The sequence below is a fragment of the Ovis canadensis genome, chromosome 3 (assembly GCF_042477335.2).
Source record: "Ovis canadensis isolate MfBH-ARS-UI-01 breed Bighorn chromosome 3, ARS-UI_OviCan_v2, whole genome shotgun sequence".
Lineage (NCBI taxonomy): Eukaryota > Metazoa > Chordata > Mammalia > Artiodactyla > Bovidae > Ovis > Ovis canadensis.
The window spans coordinates 31,393,157-31,410,161 of record NC_091247.1 but is presented as its reverse complement, the minus strand read 5'-3'; the positions used below and the strand labels follow the sequence as shown (position 1 = coordinate 31,410,161).

At 51.7% G+C, this 17,005-nt stretch overlaps 1 protein-coding gene across 1 annotated transcript in view; it reads right to left on the bottom strand.

Annotated features, from left to right (window-relative positions):
- KLHL29 (kelch like family member 29) overlaps positions 1-17,005 on the bottom strand; it is a 332,575-nt gene that overhangs the window by 135,082 nt on the left and 180,488 nt on the right. Inside the window, exon 3 of the mRNA XM_069582659.1 lies at positions 10,905-11,234. Coding sequence (XP_069438760.1) covers positions 10,905-11,189 — 285 coding nt within the window. The 5' untranslated portion in view covers positions 11,190-11,234. The remainder of the gene's footprint in view (positions 1-10,904; positions 11,235-17,005) is intronic.

Sequence of the window (17,005 nt, the reverse complement as noted above, 5' to 3'; positions counted from 1 at the left end):
CTGTACAATGTCACGAACCTCATTCCATAGTTCATCGGGCACTCTATCTATCAGATCTAGACCCTTAAATCTATTTCTCACTTCCACTGTATAATCATAAGGCATTTGATTTAGGTCATGCCTGAATGGTCTAGCGGTTTTCCCTACTTTCTTCAATTTGAGTCTGAATTTGGCAATAAGGAGTTCATGATCTGATGTGGGTAAAGATGAGGTCAAAGGCATGTATTCCTACCTACCCCCACAATAGGTGCTAATTAAAAGAATAAATCACTCCAAAATCACTGTGGATGGTGACTGCAGCCATGAAATTAAAAGATGCTTATTCCTTGGAAGAAAAGATATGACAAACCTAGAGAGTATATTAAAAAGCAGAGACATCACTTTGCCAACAAGGGTCAGAATAGTCAAAGCTATGGTTTTTCCAGTAGTTATGTATGAATATAAGAGTTGGATCATAAAAAAGGGTGAGTGCCAAAGAATTGATACCTTCTAACTGTGGTGCTGGAGAAAACTCTTGAGAGTCCCTTGGACAGCAAAGAGATCAAACAAGTCAATCCTAAAGGAAATCAACCTGAATATTTATTGAAAGCTGCAGCTGAAGCTCCAATACTTTGGCCACCTGATGCGAAGAGCCTGCTCATTGGAAAAGACCCTGTTCCTGGGAAAGGTTGAGGGCAGGAGGAGAAAGGGGCGACAGGATGAGATGGTTGGATGGCATCACTGACTCAATGGACGTGAATTTGAGCAAACTCCGAGAGATAATGAAGGACAGGGAAGGCTGGCGTGTTGCAGTCCATGGGGTTGCAAAGAATCAGACATGACTTAGCAGCTGAACAACAGAAAGAATAAATATTCACATGCCTAAATTCTTTCTGTCCTCAAACATTTATTGAGAACCTTTATATACTGGGTATCATGTGGACCTTACTCCTATGGAGTTCACTGCCTAGTAAGGAGATAAATTAATAAATGGATAGGTACCATATATTATAGGTATTTATATGGACATAAACAAAAGTGTCATGGGAAATAAGAAATCATAGCATTTTTTTTTTTCACCAGAGGTGTTAACATTCAGGGTGTCAGTTGCAGGATTAATAAGAGTGTTTCTGGGCAGGCAAGAGAGGGAATGAAAATTCTGGTAAGAGGAAGTGGCAAGTGGCAGAGGCCCTGGAGCCTGAGAGCGCCTCTCATGTGGCTGAAGTGGGTGAAAGGGGTGATGCTCTCAAATGATCCCGTGGCTCAGGCACCCAAGGTGCTGGGTTCCACCCAGACAGAAACACGGCCTCATGAAGTATAGGGGCGGCAAGCTGTGCCCTGGTGCTGGCATTCAGGGAAGCAGCAGACAGCAGAGGCCCTGCGCACAGCAGAGAGCTGAAATCAATGAGTAATAGGCAGAGAGCATCACAAAGGCCACTGCGGCCATCTTTAGCAGCCAGTGTGGCAGGCGAGGTCTGGGAGGTGGAATAAGACATCTATACTGTTGCTTGGGAACTGTCTATGCTGCGGAGACAGTATTAAAAATAATTTATTTTTAAAATACAACCAGTATAGGTATTAGTTCAGGTAACAAAAGCCCAGAGGCAAGCAGGGCTGCAGCATTCGGGCTCTGGTGCCAGATTTCTGGAATTCTCTTGTTTTTCTCTTCCTTGTATGTTTGGCTTCACCCTCAGGCTTGTAGCATGATGATTATAGCAGTTCTAGGCATCATGTCCAGACATGACCGTGTCCAGGGGAAGGATTTCTTTTTTCTGTGACTCTTCCTTAGAGGCAAGAAAACCTTTCCCAAAGCCCCCAGATAGGATTACCCTCGTGTTCCGCTGGCCAGCACTGGGTCCATGACCCTTCCTGAACCAATGATGGGGAAGGGAAATGGGATTGCCACGCCTGGTGTTGAACCACCATAATCCCAGTGTGGACCAGGGTTTGCTTTCCCAAAGTATGGGAAGTGGTGGCTGCCTGAACAGAACTGAGGCTGGGTAGACAGCCAGCAACCCCCACCACAGACCTCAAAGGGCACATTGTCAAGTCTGGTGTGTATCTCCACCTTCTGCACCCTCACAGCAAGGGCCACCCGACCCACTCACAGGCTTGGCCATTCTACTTCCCTATTTCTACCTCCTATCCCCTAGCCTGCTGGCTTTAGGGCCACTTCTCAGCTGGCGAAGGAGTTCTTTAAGGAGCAGGTCAAGAATCTGCTTCTTATTTGATGCTAGTCTGGTGCTGAGTTGGGCAGAGCATGGAGCACTCTGCTGGCAGCCCCACAGGGTGGGGGCATGGGGAAACCCCTGTGGCCTTCTAGAAACAAAAGAGGACAGCAAGCTTAACCCAGCTGCCTGGGCCTCCGAGCAGGTCTGGCAAGGAAGGGGTCATGCGGTAACAGACAGTGCTTTCCTCAAGGGACTGTAGTAGGCATCAGCTAGTTTAGAGAGAGGTGCTGATGACTGGCCTTCTGTAATTCGAGTGGGCACCTTGCTTCCTTCTGGGCCCCCAGGACTCCTGTATGGTGTCAGGGAGAGCAGAACACCCATCCATCATCTCATGAGACATCAGGAGAGGGGAGGCTGAGAAGGCCGGACTCCTACCCTGATCATCAAGAAAGGTGTGTGGCAGGCTTCTCTGAACGTAGACTGATGCTCTGCTGGGTTCTCATGGTTCTTTATTTTTTATATTTATGTATTTATAACTGTACTGCAAGACATGCTGGGATCTTAGTTCCCCAACCAGGGATCAAACCTGTGCCCCCTGCAGTGGAAGCATAGCTTCAATCGCTGGACCACCAGGGAAGTCCCAGTCATGGCTCTTTATTCGCCAGAGGAAAATGAGGTTTCCTGCCTACGAGTTCTAGAGGCATAGATTGCCAGTGCAAGTGAATGTGCCTGGACCTCTGGACGTGGCAGCAGAGCCACACAGAGAGTTCCCCTAAGCCTTCATTTTAGGGCAGCGAATACGGTGTGGAAATGGATAATCTGCTATGTTACCTCAGCGTTACTCTGCCGGGACTCCACAATGGCCCTTCACGGTGGCATGAAGCTCTGGGAGGACTCAAGACCAAGCGGCCACCGGTGGCACAACAGTGGGTGAAGCAGGGGTAGGGTCTGTCTGAGTCTGGATGCGATTCTCCTCATTGAAACAAAACTGAATCCATAGATGCTGATGGTGAACAAGTGAGACCAAGGGGCAATCAGCTCTCCTTTTTATGCTTGCTTCCCTGAGTTATTTTTAGCATTACAGACAGTTTCCAGTTAACAAATGGGCTGGGTTCTGAAAGTTCATTTGTAATTTGGCTGTTTAGATTTTGGAACATACTTTCCCTATAAAAAAACAATGTTATAAATGGTGATGAGATTCCCAGGCTAGTTCTCCAAAGCCTATTTAACCCATAATGTAGCTAAAATACTGTCCTTCTACAATGAAAAAGAATTGTTTAATTGCAACATGAGTAATTAAATGAAACAAGGAAAACCATTAAAACTGAATAAGAAGTAGATTTATGTTCATCTTGAATGATGCTGTTTGCAGAAAACCTAATTTAATTTAAGAAGAGGTCTTTCCAAGGGCTTTTTTGGGAATGGCGCGGGATTTATCCTATTAGGGAGAAAGAGCCTGGACTCTGTCCGATCCGCAGTTATTGTATATTTGCACCATGTAACTGGCTCCCTTTCCTGATTTTAGGCTCCTCAGAAAGTCTTCTGGTCTAAATTTGTTTTCTTATGTGGATTCTCACTGGGCAAAGTCCACGAAGTTGGTCTCCTTGGGGGTGAATTTTTGATTCTGAATTAGTAGGTTAGCCTCTGTCTTTGAGAATATTCTGGGAAGAGCAGTGTCTCAGTCGCACCAGCTCTGAGGCAGTGATGGGATTACGCACTGGAGCCTTGAGGACTGAGGTCCAAGACCTGCCAGTGGGGCCTTCTCAAGGTAACTGCATCGGGCAAGGCTCCCTGGGGGCCAGCTGCACTGTCTTCTCCATGGCAACACCATCCGCACCAGGTGTCTCCTTTCAGATCTCCCTAGGGCAGCTCTCGGTGTGGATGGCGTGGGCGTCGCCCAGGTGTGTGTAAGTCATGCCGGTTCCCTGTTGATTTTGTCCACCAGGCCACATAGATTGGTTTGTCGGACTGGTCCTCTTCCTTCTGTTTGAGGAATGCAAGCCTTGGCCAGAAGCTAGAGAGTGAATAACCGTGTTTAAGCAAGTGTGCTGGCAGCACGGGGGTGGGGGTTGCATATTGCAAAAATTAACACGAAGCCTTCCTGTCCTTTTGTGTCTGCCTCTTTGCAATGTGGTGAAGCACTTTCTAACCAGAGGCAGGACCTTTTTCCCACTTGAATTTGACTTGGCCTTGTGACTGCTTTGACCAACAGGATTTTAGCAAAAGTTCCTCAAGCAGAGGCACTTGTGCCCTGAGCCTTGGCTTCTTACTGCTCCCGGAAGTCTGAGACCTTCCAGTGTGCAAGCCTGCAATAGCTGTACAGAGGATGACAGGCCACACGAAGAACTGAGATGTCTCGGCCGACAGTCCGCTAAGCACAGATGTGTGAGTGAGGCCATCCTAGAATGAGCCACCAGCAAGCAGCCACCATGCAGCTGGCCACAGGCAAATGAGAGAGCCCAGTCCAGAGCTGACGACGAACCCACAGAACTGGGATGGTTTCATGCCACTAAATATTGGGATGGTTGTTACGAAGCAAAAGCTAACTTCTATATACAACTGTCTCCAGTCAAGCCCATCTCACAACCTGCCTTCAGGATCCACAGCTGCCTTCTATATAGATATGGTTCATCCCTTACGAATATGGTAACACATATAACCTTCTCCCTTCTCTTTATCCCTTTCATCAAAAGTCTAAGAAATCAAGCCACTCAAATCTACCCTGCCCGAACTATAGGCTTCGGAACAGATGCTTGGGCAATCATGACATTTTTCAATTTTGCACACACTTCGTGACTGATGGATGGATTTTAAGTCAGTGAGGATACAACCCAAACTGTGGCTGCCACTTAAAGTGCAGGCGAAACCCATTAGCTGGGCACGAACAGGCGCAAGTCGTCTCACGATGCGTTATCAGTGCCTGGTAATGCATCACAAGGGAGATCACAAATCCTTGTTCATGGGGCAAGAAACGGCCTTCTGGGGAAGCACACACAGTCTGGAAATGTGCCGTAAAAGGGGCTTGAGTGGTTCTCCCAACTTACTGAGCCCACTCTGTAGGTAGCCCTTGGTTTTCAACGTGGAAACAGGAGGAGAGAGACGACTACTTCTCATTCTGCAACTGTGCAAAAGCTGCCTTTCTATCCATTCTTGGACCCCCAGAACCACAGGAGAGGGTGCCCCCTCTGCTGGTGGTCTTGTGGTCATTCTCATGATTCCCCATAGAAACCCCAGATCATCCCCCCGACAAGAGGAACATTTCTCCAAAGAATTTAGGTCATGTGAGGAAGTCATTGTCTCTGGGGTCATTAGGTCCCCCCTGAAAGCCTCAAATGCCCATAAATGTCAAAAAATCTGAGGACAGAGCCTGCAGATTCCATGGCCTCTTTTGGTTTTCCCTAGGCCTGGGACACAGGCGAAGTCTCTCTCTTCCCGGCCTAGATTTATTTTCAAGGGTTTAGCTCTGAGGAATGATGGGAATGTTTCAGCATGAGTGCTCCTGACCACTTGGAGAAAAGGCCCCCGATACATTTCACAGACATCAGCGAGGATCCTGCAAAGTCCATTCTTTCAGGAACAAAATTGCATTTTATGAAGCCGTCCCTTTTCTGTTTCATCTGTCAAGCAGGTTTGTTGAGAATAATTTAAATTTCATGCAGCAGCAACTGTAGGGCCGTGGAGCTTCCTTTCTATCCCATAAACAGGCCTGGTAGCCTTTGTGCTTCTCAGCAGCACTCTCCCCCAGGGCCCTTGACTGCCTGGAGCCTAGAGCCAGAGTACTGGCTCCCAACAACAGTGGGATTGGTCTCCCCCAAATATATGAATACTCTGTTGAACTCAGTTTCTCATTTACCTTTTCAAAATGAACTTTTATTGAGTGTTTAACAAGTGGCAGGTACTAGTCTATGCTTTTCTGCACATATTAGTTTAACCAATTCTCACAACACTTCCATGAGAAACACCATTATCATTCCCATTTTACAGACAAAGAAACTGAAGCTTGGAGAGGTCCTTGGCTCCTATGTGGTAAACACAGGATTCAAACCCATTTCTGTTGGACTCAAGGGCTTGAAGTTCTCACCAGCTGTGCAGTGTTCAGTTGACCCAATCTTTAGCCTAGATTTTTTCTACCTATAATGCAAAAGGTAAATATACCCATTTTCTTGCCAAAATTCAGCATCCGCTGTCAGCTAGGTGGATGAGGGGATGGGGAAAAGTTATCATAACAATGCTGCAATGTTGGTTACCATGGTGAACACATTGTGCCAGGCAGCCTGGGCTGGGGAAGGAACAAGCCCAGGCTGGTTCTGTTTCTCACTCCCTAGGTGACCTCTGCAAGTCTTTTTTTTTTTTTTCTCAAAGTCTCACTCTTCTGACCTACAAAATACAGGGATTGGGTTGCAGGCTTACTTCTCTTGGGCTCTGGAAACTTGTGTCCTAGAGGATTAAGAGCTGACCTGTGCCCCAGGGAAGCAGTTTATGGGTCTGAGCAAGGAATGTGTGTGTGTGTTGGACTGTGTGTGTGACTGAGTGTGTGTGTGTGTGTGTGTGTGTGTGTGTGTGGTGTAAGTGAGTGTATGTGTGTGTGTATGTGTGGTGTGTATCTGGCTAAGCCCTCCCCATGCTTCAGTTACCCAGGAGTTGTGTTTGTCCAACTGGCCTTTCGGCCTTGCATCTAAAACATGCAAGAAATCTTCAGGCCCTGGAAAAAGGAAGAAACCAAAAGATCAACTCAGGCCTGGAGGCTGCAGTGACAGAAAAATTGTCATCATTTCTCTGAGCAGCCGCTGGGAGCACAGCCAGCCTTCCTCGCCCTGGAGAGCCAGGACTGCCCCTAACGCTGGGCAGAAGCAGCCCCACACTGGGCAGGGCAGATGAAGGGGCTGCCGTCTCTACGTGGGTGGTGACAGCCTGGGATATGGGGGTGCCTGCAGCCCGCAGACTGTGTGACACTCCCCCTGCTCCACGTCCAGCCCACTGCAGATGCTAAGGCCTGACAGTGCCAACATTTGTCATCTCAGGGGTGGTTCTGGCTCAGGCAGCACTAGACCCTCTACCGAGGAAGCCAGGCCAGGACATTCAAGCAACGTTTACCAATATGGGGTGGTGAAAGTGAAAGTGGAGTGGTGAAAGTGTTAGTTGCTCAGTCGTGTCTGACTCTTTGCAACCCTGTGGACTCTACCCCACCAGGCTCCTCTGTCCACGGAATTTCCTAGGCAAGAATACTGGAGTGGGTTGCCATTTCCTTCTCCAGGGGATCTTCTTGACCCAGGGATCAAACTCAGGTCTCCTGCACTGCAGGCCACTGTCTGAGCCACATGTGGGGCAGGGCAGTAGGAATACACAAAAGGAAGTGAAACCCACAGCTCTGCTCTGGCTTCCATGCAGCTACCTGCCTCCCCAGGTCGTCCACCAGAGGGGGCCTCTGCCCTTTGTAGACACTGGGTTTTCAGGACCTTCCTGGTGGTCCAGTGGTTAAGAATCCACCTTCCAATTCAGAGCACTTGGGTTCAATCCCTAAGTTCAATCCTTAAGAAGTAAGATTTCCCCCATAGCACGGAGCAACTACACGGGTGTACCACAACTACTGAGCCTGCGTGTTACATCTAGAGTCCATGCATCACAACGAAAGATCCCTCATGACCCAGTGAAGACTGGATGCAGCCAAAAAAAAAAAAAAAAAGTCACTGGGCTTTCTTGGAGGAAAGGGCCCATGGCTGACAAAAGGTGCTAACTCAGTCTCTGTTTGAGGCCCACTGGATGGCCCCTTCCCTCCAGCCCGTCTTGCTGACATGTCTCCATGGTCATGTCACAAGGTCAGCTTAGGCCTGTGTGCTTGCTAAGTCGCTTCAGTTGTGCCGACTCCTTGCGACCTTATGGACTGTAGCCCACCAGGCTCCCCATCCATGGGATTCTCCAGGCAAGAACACTGGAGTGGGTTGCCATGCCCTCCTCCAGGGGACCTTCCTGACCTAGGGACTGAACCTGCGTCTCTTATATCTTCTGCATTTATAGGCGGGTTCTATACTGCCCGGTGGGGAGCCCCAGCTTGAGGCTTAACCACTCACAAACTCAGTTCCTGTCCCTGCCTGCTTGGGGCCTAGCTCTTGTTTTCTCATCTGAAGCCTTACCTTTTCCTCTTGGTGAGGCCAGAAAATGTTCACCTTTCCTTACAGGGGCGTGGCCTTGTCCCGTAGGCCTCTCCTGGGAGACGGGGACAAAGATGATGCCCATAGTGCTCTATAGGACATGTGCCAGGCTTGACGTGATTCTGAACTCTTTACACGAGTTTTAACTCACATGATCCTCACAACTCTGACAGGCAGGTACGACCACTTATTCCCGTGTTACAGAAGTGAGGCCCAGGGAGGTTATGCAACTGGCCCAGGGTCACTCAGCCAGCACGAGATAGGATGGAATTCAAATCCAGGCAGTCTGGCTCCAGAGTCTGTCTTCCTCCACTCCACAAAGCGGCCTCTGCCAACAGCCTCAATGGGAGAGGCATCCTCAGGTCACTCGGTTGCACCATCCAGGCCGCAGATTTGTTATATCCTGGCCCGTGAGTTCCCTGAGGGCAAGAGCCAAACCTTGGCTGCTCAGTGAAGACGCAATTGGTCAACCAGGGAAACCACGGATACCTCCTACTGGCTTGCCTGTCACTTGATGTGGTCCCGTCTTGGCTTAGACAATTAGGCTGGGGACAGGAGTCTGGGGAGTCGGCAGTTAGTCCAGAATGGCAGAATGGAACCAGAGCCCAAGTTCAGCCCCAAGGCCCTGGACAGAAGCCACTGCTGTATTTTGTCGTCCCTGCCCGCCCCCACTCCCCTTGCCCCATTCTTCTGAGCACCCAGGAATCCTGGGTGCAGTCAGGCACCTTTGCTTGACTGGACAAGCCTCTGCAGGTGTGAAACTGGGCTGGAGATGGTTATGGGGGAAGGTGTGCCAAGGAGCTGGCTGTCCACACAGGCGTAAACTTTTGGCCCCTCTCCCCTCCTAGCCGCCCAGCTTTTTCTTGCCCAGCTGTTGTTTTCTGTCTGAGGCCGGGTTCCTTTCCTCTGTATGCTGTGGTTTGGGGCCCAGCCAGATAGAGATGATGAATATCAAGCTGCTTGAGAGCAAAGCAGGAGCTGTGTGGGCAGGGCAGGCCCTCCCTGAGTTTCCCCTCGACTTCCCTGGCTTGGCAGAGCCCAAACCCCGGCCTGAGGCCCAGCCTGACGCTGTCCCTAAAAAGGCCTCCATCCCTGAGAGGGTGGAAACCATCAAGAGGGCTCCCGGGCCCAGCTCCTCCCTCCCCACCTGGAATCCCGGCCGTCAGCTCCAGACGCTGCCATCCTCCACATGGCCAACAGCTGGCTTAGCTGAGCGGCTGCCAGATGCGGCCTTCAGGGCGGCTGGCTAGGTCCCCTGGGCCGAGGTCACTGCCCCTGGAGCCGTCCTGGGGGCTGGCGCCTGGGGAGGAATGTGTTTGGCTGGTCCAGGGGCCTCGTGCCCACATTAAGCTTCCGTCTCCTCTCCCCTGTCCAACATTCCTTCCCTTTCCACCTCAGTGGGGTGGTGTTTTCATAACAGGAAAATAAAATCAATAAGGCACTGCCGAAGATGTCAGTGCGCTCCAAGCTGGCCTCCAACGGCTCCATTGTCTCGGGCCTCTGCAGGGCACTGCGCTGGCAGCACTCACAGTTATTAATGGGAAGCGGGGCTGAAAGGGAGCTTTGAAAATCACCGAGACAAAGGCTCAGCACACCTGGAGCGCCACTTTCCAACACCACCGCCACCTCACAATGGCTGGGGCTGGGGCTCCCCTGCCTTTAACTTTTCCTGCAACTTTTATGAAAGCACAAAAGACTAGACACACACACATACACACACACACACACACACACACACACACACACGCTGGCCCAGAGATGGCACCTAGGAGGCAGCTCTGAATGCCTGGCAGAGGTGAAGAGACCTGCAGAGTGCATGCTTGCCCAGGACACCGGATGGCCGTGAATGGGCTTCCTGCCACCAGCCTGGGTCCCGTCCCTCCAGGGGCTCTGAGTGGCCTGAGGGGCACCAGCTTGGCCGGAAGCCAGGCAGGAGCCTTGGCGACATTTTCACTTCGATGATTGTGGTTGGTAACCCAGACGGTTTTCTGCTGTTGCTTCTGGGGGCTGGAGCCACTTCTGGAAGACGCAAAGATGACCTGAAACTGACGCCCCTGAGGCCTGGGTTCCTCCAGGAAGGTGCCCCTTGGACCTCTCCCATAGACTTGGTTCCTCCGTGTCCTCAACTGGAGAAAAGTACTGATGTCACTGGGCTGTCTGGGGCTTGGAGGGGACCCTGGGTGTGCGCACGCTTGATACGAACGCTGGTTGCAGCAGTTTTATGACCATTTAGGACCAACTACTGGGCAGAATCTTTTTGCAAACTTGTCACCGGAGCCCCCAGGGGTCTTACCCATCTACAGTCACCCACTTAGAGACCCTGTATCACACCACCTTGGAGTTTCACAGCCCTTTTGCTGGTTAAATGCCTTTTGTCCATGTGACAGAGGACAACACATGGCCTCAGCACCTGCTTGTCTTCCCACAAGTTAGTCACAGAGAGAGAGGCTTTATGGAAACTAAAACCACGTGAACTTTAACAGTTGCCTGGCGCAGCCCCAGGGACACCCGTACTCTCGAGAAGGAAGCATCTGGCCAGGGACTGTGGGGGAGCAGGGCCCCCCTGCCCGGCTCCTGCTTGCAGCAGACACCAGAAGGGTCTTACCTTGGTGGTGGTGGCGGGGGCGGAGCTGGCCACGAGGCTGGTGATGGCCTCTCCACTGCCGGTGGTGCAGGGCGTGGGGGCCGTGGCAGGTGTGGGCAGTCGGGAGGGCACCACGGGCAGCGGCAGGAGGCCAGGCCGGGCGCTGAGGCTGCTGGCGGAGCTGCCCCCTGCCCCAGCGGTGGCACTGCAGATGCTGGTGGTCCCATGCGTCCCGTTGGCACTCCACTCTCGGCGGTCCCAGCCCACCCGGTAATCTCTTTCGAAGCGGCTGTGGTGCCGGGACATCTCGCTGGGCCGTGGCTGCTCCTCGCGGGGAAACAGAGGCTGGACCTGCAGGCGCAGAGTGGAGAGGAGGGCAGTTTAAACAAAGGGCAGCCTTGCCAGGATGCGAGGACAGCCATGGCCGTCAGTACCCATTAAACGTCTTCTCTGGGCACAAAACTGTTAGCTCATTTCATATTCACAGCAAGCCCACAAAGCATGGATCATTAGCCCCATCACAGATGAGGAATATGATTTGTCCAGGATCACGTGGCAGAAGTGTAGTCAATGAGATTTGAACCCAGTCATGGTTTAAAGTGATGCTTCTGTTCGGTGGCATCACATTGCCCTGGACGATGCAGACGTGTGCCTGATAATCACGACTAGGACTCATCTCCCGATCCCTGCTGTGAAAACAAGATCCTGTGGACCCCTCAGGCCCTGTTATCCTCAACCCTATGGTACGGGGAAACAGCCATGTCGGGAGACTCACTTTGCGGTGAACGAGGACCTTGACAACAGATCTCATTTGATCCTTAGAGTGGCCTGTGAGTTGGCAAGGTCATCCTCACTTTATGCCAGGGAACTCATTAAGAATAAGCGATTCCCTCAAGGTCCAAAAGCTAGAAGGTGAGAATGTGGCCAGGATCTCCGGCCTCCAGACTGTGACTCAGTGTAGGACTCAAGTCCGATGTGTTAAGCTTTAGGGAGTTGGGAGTTTTCTTTTATAACCTGCGACTCAGTTGCTGGCACCAGAGTCCCCCGGGCTCCCCAGCCTCTGTGAACCAGACCGTCTCCATGCAGCTTTCCCGAGTATCCGAACATAAGGCCCTCCGTGTTGTCATGGAGACCTAGACACACCAGATACCCCGAGGGCCTCCTGTATCACCAGGGATCGAATTTTGCTCAGCACGACCGTGACCTGCCTGGCTCTGCACCAGTCACCCTCAGTCAGGAAGGATGTAAATGTATAAGAAAACCTGTCCCAGTGGGCGAGGCTTCAGTGAGGCACAGGCAGAGGGGGAAAAGTTGGTGCTAGGGTGCCAGGGGCAGATTGAGGTGTTGTCCCCCTGCACATCACATCCCCAGCTCTGCTCCCGGCTCAGGCACGATGTGGTTCTCTTTGATTCTTTTCCTTTCTCCACACACTTTCTGTCTAGGATGTGAGCTCCTGGAGGTCAAGGACAGCTCCTGGCTCACCTTCCTAACCTGCCAGTCCAGCTCAGCTTGGGCTGGGGGCTCTGGAATTGCTGGCTACTAAATGGACTGCTTTATTTTACAAACTTATATTAAGCCTGATACCACTCTGGTCCTTTCTCATCCAGACCTAGGTGCCAAATTCTAGTGCCACAGAGCCAGAGCCTGGGCCAACCCAATCCAGGCTGTGATGGACAGGGCCCTGGTAGCAGCTGTCCCCTACCTTGGCACTGTCCCCTCTGCTGGATACTCAACCCCTCACAGCCTGGGCTAAGCCTGCAGGTCCACCTGAAGCAGAGATGACTGTCCTTGTTAAGTTGGACGGTGGGCTCACTTAATTTCATTGCTATGCTTCATAGCTTACACCATGCCACAAAAATTGTATTCAATAGTGACAAAAGTTGTTTTTTCATCTACTCAATAGTAACATCATCAAAACAAAAATGAACCTCCCTTTGATTATCCTCACGAACTTTTCCTACTGATGTTCTCAGGAGAGCTGGCTACGCCTGGGGTCATGCTCCCCGCTCCTGCTCTGTCATCTGCTCCCGTGCGGCTCTGGTCACTCGTCTGGGGCCATTCTCACTGAGGTCGAGAAGGACCTATTTGGTCCATCCAATAGGAAGTTTATGCCCATGTCTTCCTTAAACCCCCTCCCCACCCTCCCTGGCACAGCCGACCTTCTGGAAAGCTCCTCTGTGCAGCCTGGGTGACATGACGTTCTCTCACTTTTCCTCCTTCCTCTGCCACCCCTCCTCCTGTCTGTGCGGCAGGCTCCTCTTTCTTGGCTCATTTTCAAGGGCCCCTATTTCCTCTTCATTTCCCACCCTCCACGCTGTCCCTGGATGACCTCATTCAGCCACGTTTCCTGAAGCCTCCCTCGCCTTGCACCACGCCCACCATCCTGCTGCCTGAAGGTACCTAAACATGGTACATCCTTAAATCAACGCATTGTTCTTTTGCCCAGACATGAATTCTCAGGAATTCCCTCTTTCAGAGAAAGCCATCTGCCTGTCCCCACGTTTGTCCCCGTAACTCACAGCAGGGCTTTTGCGTCTGTTGCTCTAGTTGTTTCTCAAAATCTGCCTCCCTCCATCTGCACATCCACCCCAAAATCATGCCTCCCACATACATTATCTCAACCGGTCCTCTGCCCCCAGCTTCATCCTTCTTGTCCCTCCTCCACCAACAGCCCTTGTGGCTTTTTAAATAAACTTTGTTTATTTTATTAGTACTGCCTTTTGAATCTTTTGGCTGTGCCTTGTAGCGTGTGGGATCTTAGTTCCTCAACCAGGGACTGAAACCAAGTCCCTTGCATTGGTGGTGTGCAGTCTCAACTACTGGACCGCCAGAGAATCCCTCCCTTATGGTTTTTTAAAGCACAGGTCTGGTCACCACCCTTTTCTCTCCTGCTTTAAATACAATCTGATAACAATCCAGACACCTAAGGGTAGCCAGGGGACTCTTGAGCATCTGGGTTGGCTTTCTCTTTTGGCATCATCATTCATTCATTAATGGGCTTCCCTGATAGCTCAGTTGGTAAAGAATTCACCTGCAATGCAGGAGACCCAGGTTCAATTCCTGGGTAGGGAAGATCTGTTGGAGAAGGATAAGCTACATACTCAAGTATTCTGGCCTGGAGAATTCCATGGACTGTATTGCGGTAGCAAAGACGGAGTGACTTTCATTTTCATTTCTCATTCTTCCCATCCTGGGGATGAGGTGCTATCATTCCAAACACATTAGTTTCTGAAGGTTATCTCGCCTTCTCTCTGCCTGCGGACAAGTCCACCCTGTTCCTCTGCCAGAACTGGCTTCCCCTGAGTCTGGCTAAGTCCTGTGTATCTGTTACGATCCAACTCAGCCATTGACTCTTCTCAGAGGTTGTATTAACCACTCCTTTCCCAAGATCAGGTGAGAGAGTTCCTCTGTCCCCCTGAACATCTGTACCCACTATCATTCCAGCATCTGTGGATGGCTGTTGTACATTTGCTACCCTTGAGAGTAAACTCCAGGCTTTATTGTTTCTATAATCCCAGCACCTAGCAATGCCTGGCTTAGAAGAGTGTTCAGGAGATATTTGCTGGATAAATAAACACATGTTTATTTCTTCTTAATTGCTCAATGTTTAAGGAAAGGACAAACACATTTGTACAAAAGGAGAACCTTAGACATAAAACCCTGAGTCTTCCAGCTGGAAATTCCCTGAAGGCACTGGAGCTAGGGATTGTCCTTTCTAAGAAAGCAGACCTGGAGCCTCTGAAGATAGCTCTGAAGGGAGGCTCTACATGTCCAGGGGCAGCTGAAGCCCAGGGCCTAGACTCTGGTCTCCTGAAGCTCACCCGTCAGGGCAGGGCTCTTGCTAATTACCAGCACCCTTAGGGTGACTGCCTCCCTAGGCTGGATCCTAAGTGGGGCAGACATGATGCTCCGAGTTTAAAACACAATGTCCTCTTTCTGCCCATCCAGAAAGACCCCTGAATCCTCCCTCATAGTTGATTGGGATCATGCATCTGAATTCAGGCAGACAGAATGAGTGGGGAAGGGATGAAGGCCATCTCCAGAATTCTCTCTTTAAAAACATCTGGTGTGACCCTCTGATTGCCCTGGTGACCTCAGAGGCCATATCTCCTAGCCAGTGCCATTATCTGATGGAAGAGGGTTGCCCCCCATCTCAACCCCATTGCCAGACTCGGCACAATTGGTACATAAATCTTTATCTTTAAGGCCCTGAGATTGGCAGTTTATTTGTAACCTAAGTCTAACCTGGCCTAATTGGCACTAAATCAGCCCCTAACTTCCTACAGAACAACACAACCTCCCATATTGTCAAGGAACCATCTCCTTCCAGCTGCTGAGGATGGAGATCAGGCGGGCTGGCATTCAGGTGGCCTGCACCCCTGAGACAAGCCCAGAGCTGGCACAGCATGTTTGGGATCCTGTCACAGGGCCCTCCTGGGCCCCAACAACACCTCAGATGCCGATCACACCTCTCAGCTTGCTACTTTGGAGGAGAGGGGCCCCTTGGACCACACTGTGGCTCTCTCCTCCTCACAGTCCTGGTGCATGGCAGCAAAGCCAGCCCAGCAGCTGTTCCTCTACCCATCCCCACCCTGCTGCGCATCCCTGTGAGTCTCCTGAAAACACCAGAGAGGAGACGGACACTCAGGCAGCTGGAGGCCCCACAGTCTGGTCTCGGCCTCGTTAAGTGTATTCAAAACAAAGGTCAGCTATTTGCACGGCAGGTTTGGGCTCGACTTCATCCCTCAGTTTAATTTCCCCTCTCAAAACGGAATGAAAGGCGCATGCTGCCCGGTGTACCCGGGTGAGACGGCAGAGGGCCAGCGCCAGAGGTGGCCATGTCAGTGTTTCCTGCTGGGCTGCGGCCTGTGGGCCCCCACGTGCATCTGGGGCTGGAGGAAGCGTTTGCCTGGGCAGGGGGAGGCCCCAGGCGCACAAGGCATCTCAGATGAAACTGGTCAAGCAATTATAGGCAAAACATGCAGAAACGCTTCCTTGTCAAGGTGCACACCCGGCAGGCGGCCTGTGAATGGGCAGAGCCTGGCTCAGGGGCCCAGGCACGAGAGAGAGGAGGGAATCTGGCCACAGTCATTCCCAGGTCTGGGGCTCTTAATCAGGGAGCAGGCTTGCCCCTGGGTGGGGTGATTGTGTGGCTAGCATCTTTTAAATTACACGCAAGTGTGAAGAAAGATCTCTAGGATCTAAAAAGGCTTAATTTGTGGGTGGGGGCAGGTTAGCCCAAGGTCCAGGGTAGAGATGTTTAGGGGGCGGTCCTGGGTTCAATCTGAAGAGTCTCCCAGGAGTGTTAATCACTCAATTGTGTTCGACTCTTTGCAACCCATTGCTGTAGCCCACCAGGCTCCTCTGTCCATGGGATTCTCCAGGCAAGAATATTGGAGTGAATTGCCATACCCTCCTCCAGGGGATCCTAAGGGGCAGGTCCCAGGCTCAGTCTGAAGAGCCTCTCAGAGGTGGGGGTTTTACGTGGGAGGCTTGGCTCTGGCTGCTGGGGTGCTGGGAGGGGACCCACTCCTTCACCAGGGGCGTTGACCTCTGCACCATCCCAGGGATGCTGGGCTGGCAGAGACAACGGGAGGGGGATGGGGCCCCCAGCTGGGGCGGGTGGAAGCCTCACACCTCCCAACTCCCTAAAGGCATGCACCACCACCAGCTTGCATGGTGGCCCCATGTGCAGACACTGGGTTTCCACTCTTCCAGAACCAGACCTAGATTCAGACAGCCTGGCCCCAGCACACCACTGGGGAAGCTGGTCCCTGACTCTGGTTCCCAGTACCTTCTCTCTGCACACGCCTCCCCTCTCCTGGGGAGAGTGAGGGTAGGGGAGGCCCTGCTCACAGAATCGCAGTGGAGGGGAAGAATGGGGTGAGCACATAACCCTGGGACACTCCTGAAGGGCCCAACGGCTGCTGTGGATGCACAACCATTGGCCCTGCACCACCCCTCCCCCACGCCCTGCCCCTACCTCCCCGTTCAGAGCCACACAGACTAGAGCTCAGTACACACAGGCAGATGCCAAGCCTAAGGAAAGAGCCCCCCAGCACCCTAAAGGGGGAGGAGGCCCACACTGACCGGCTCCAGGGAGAACAATGACCCTCCAGCCC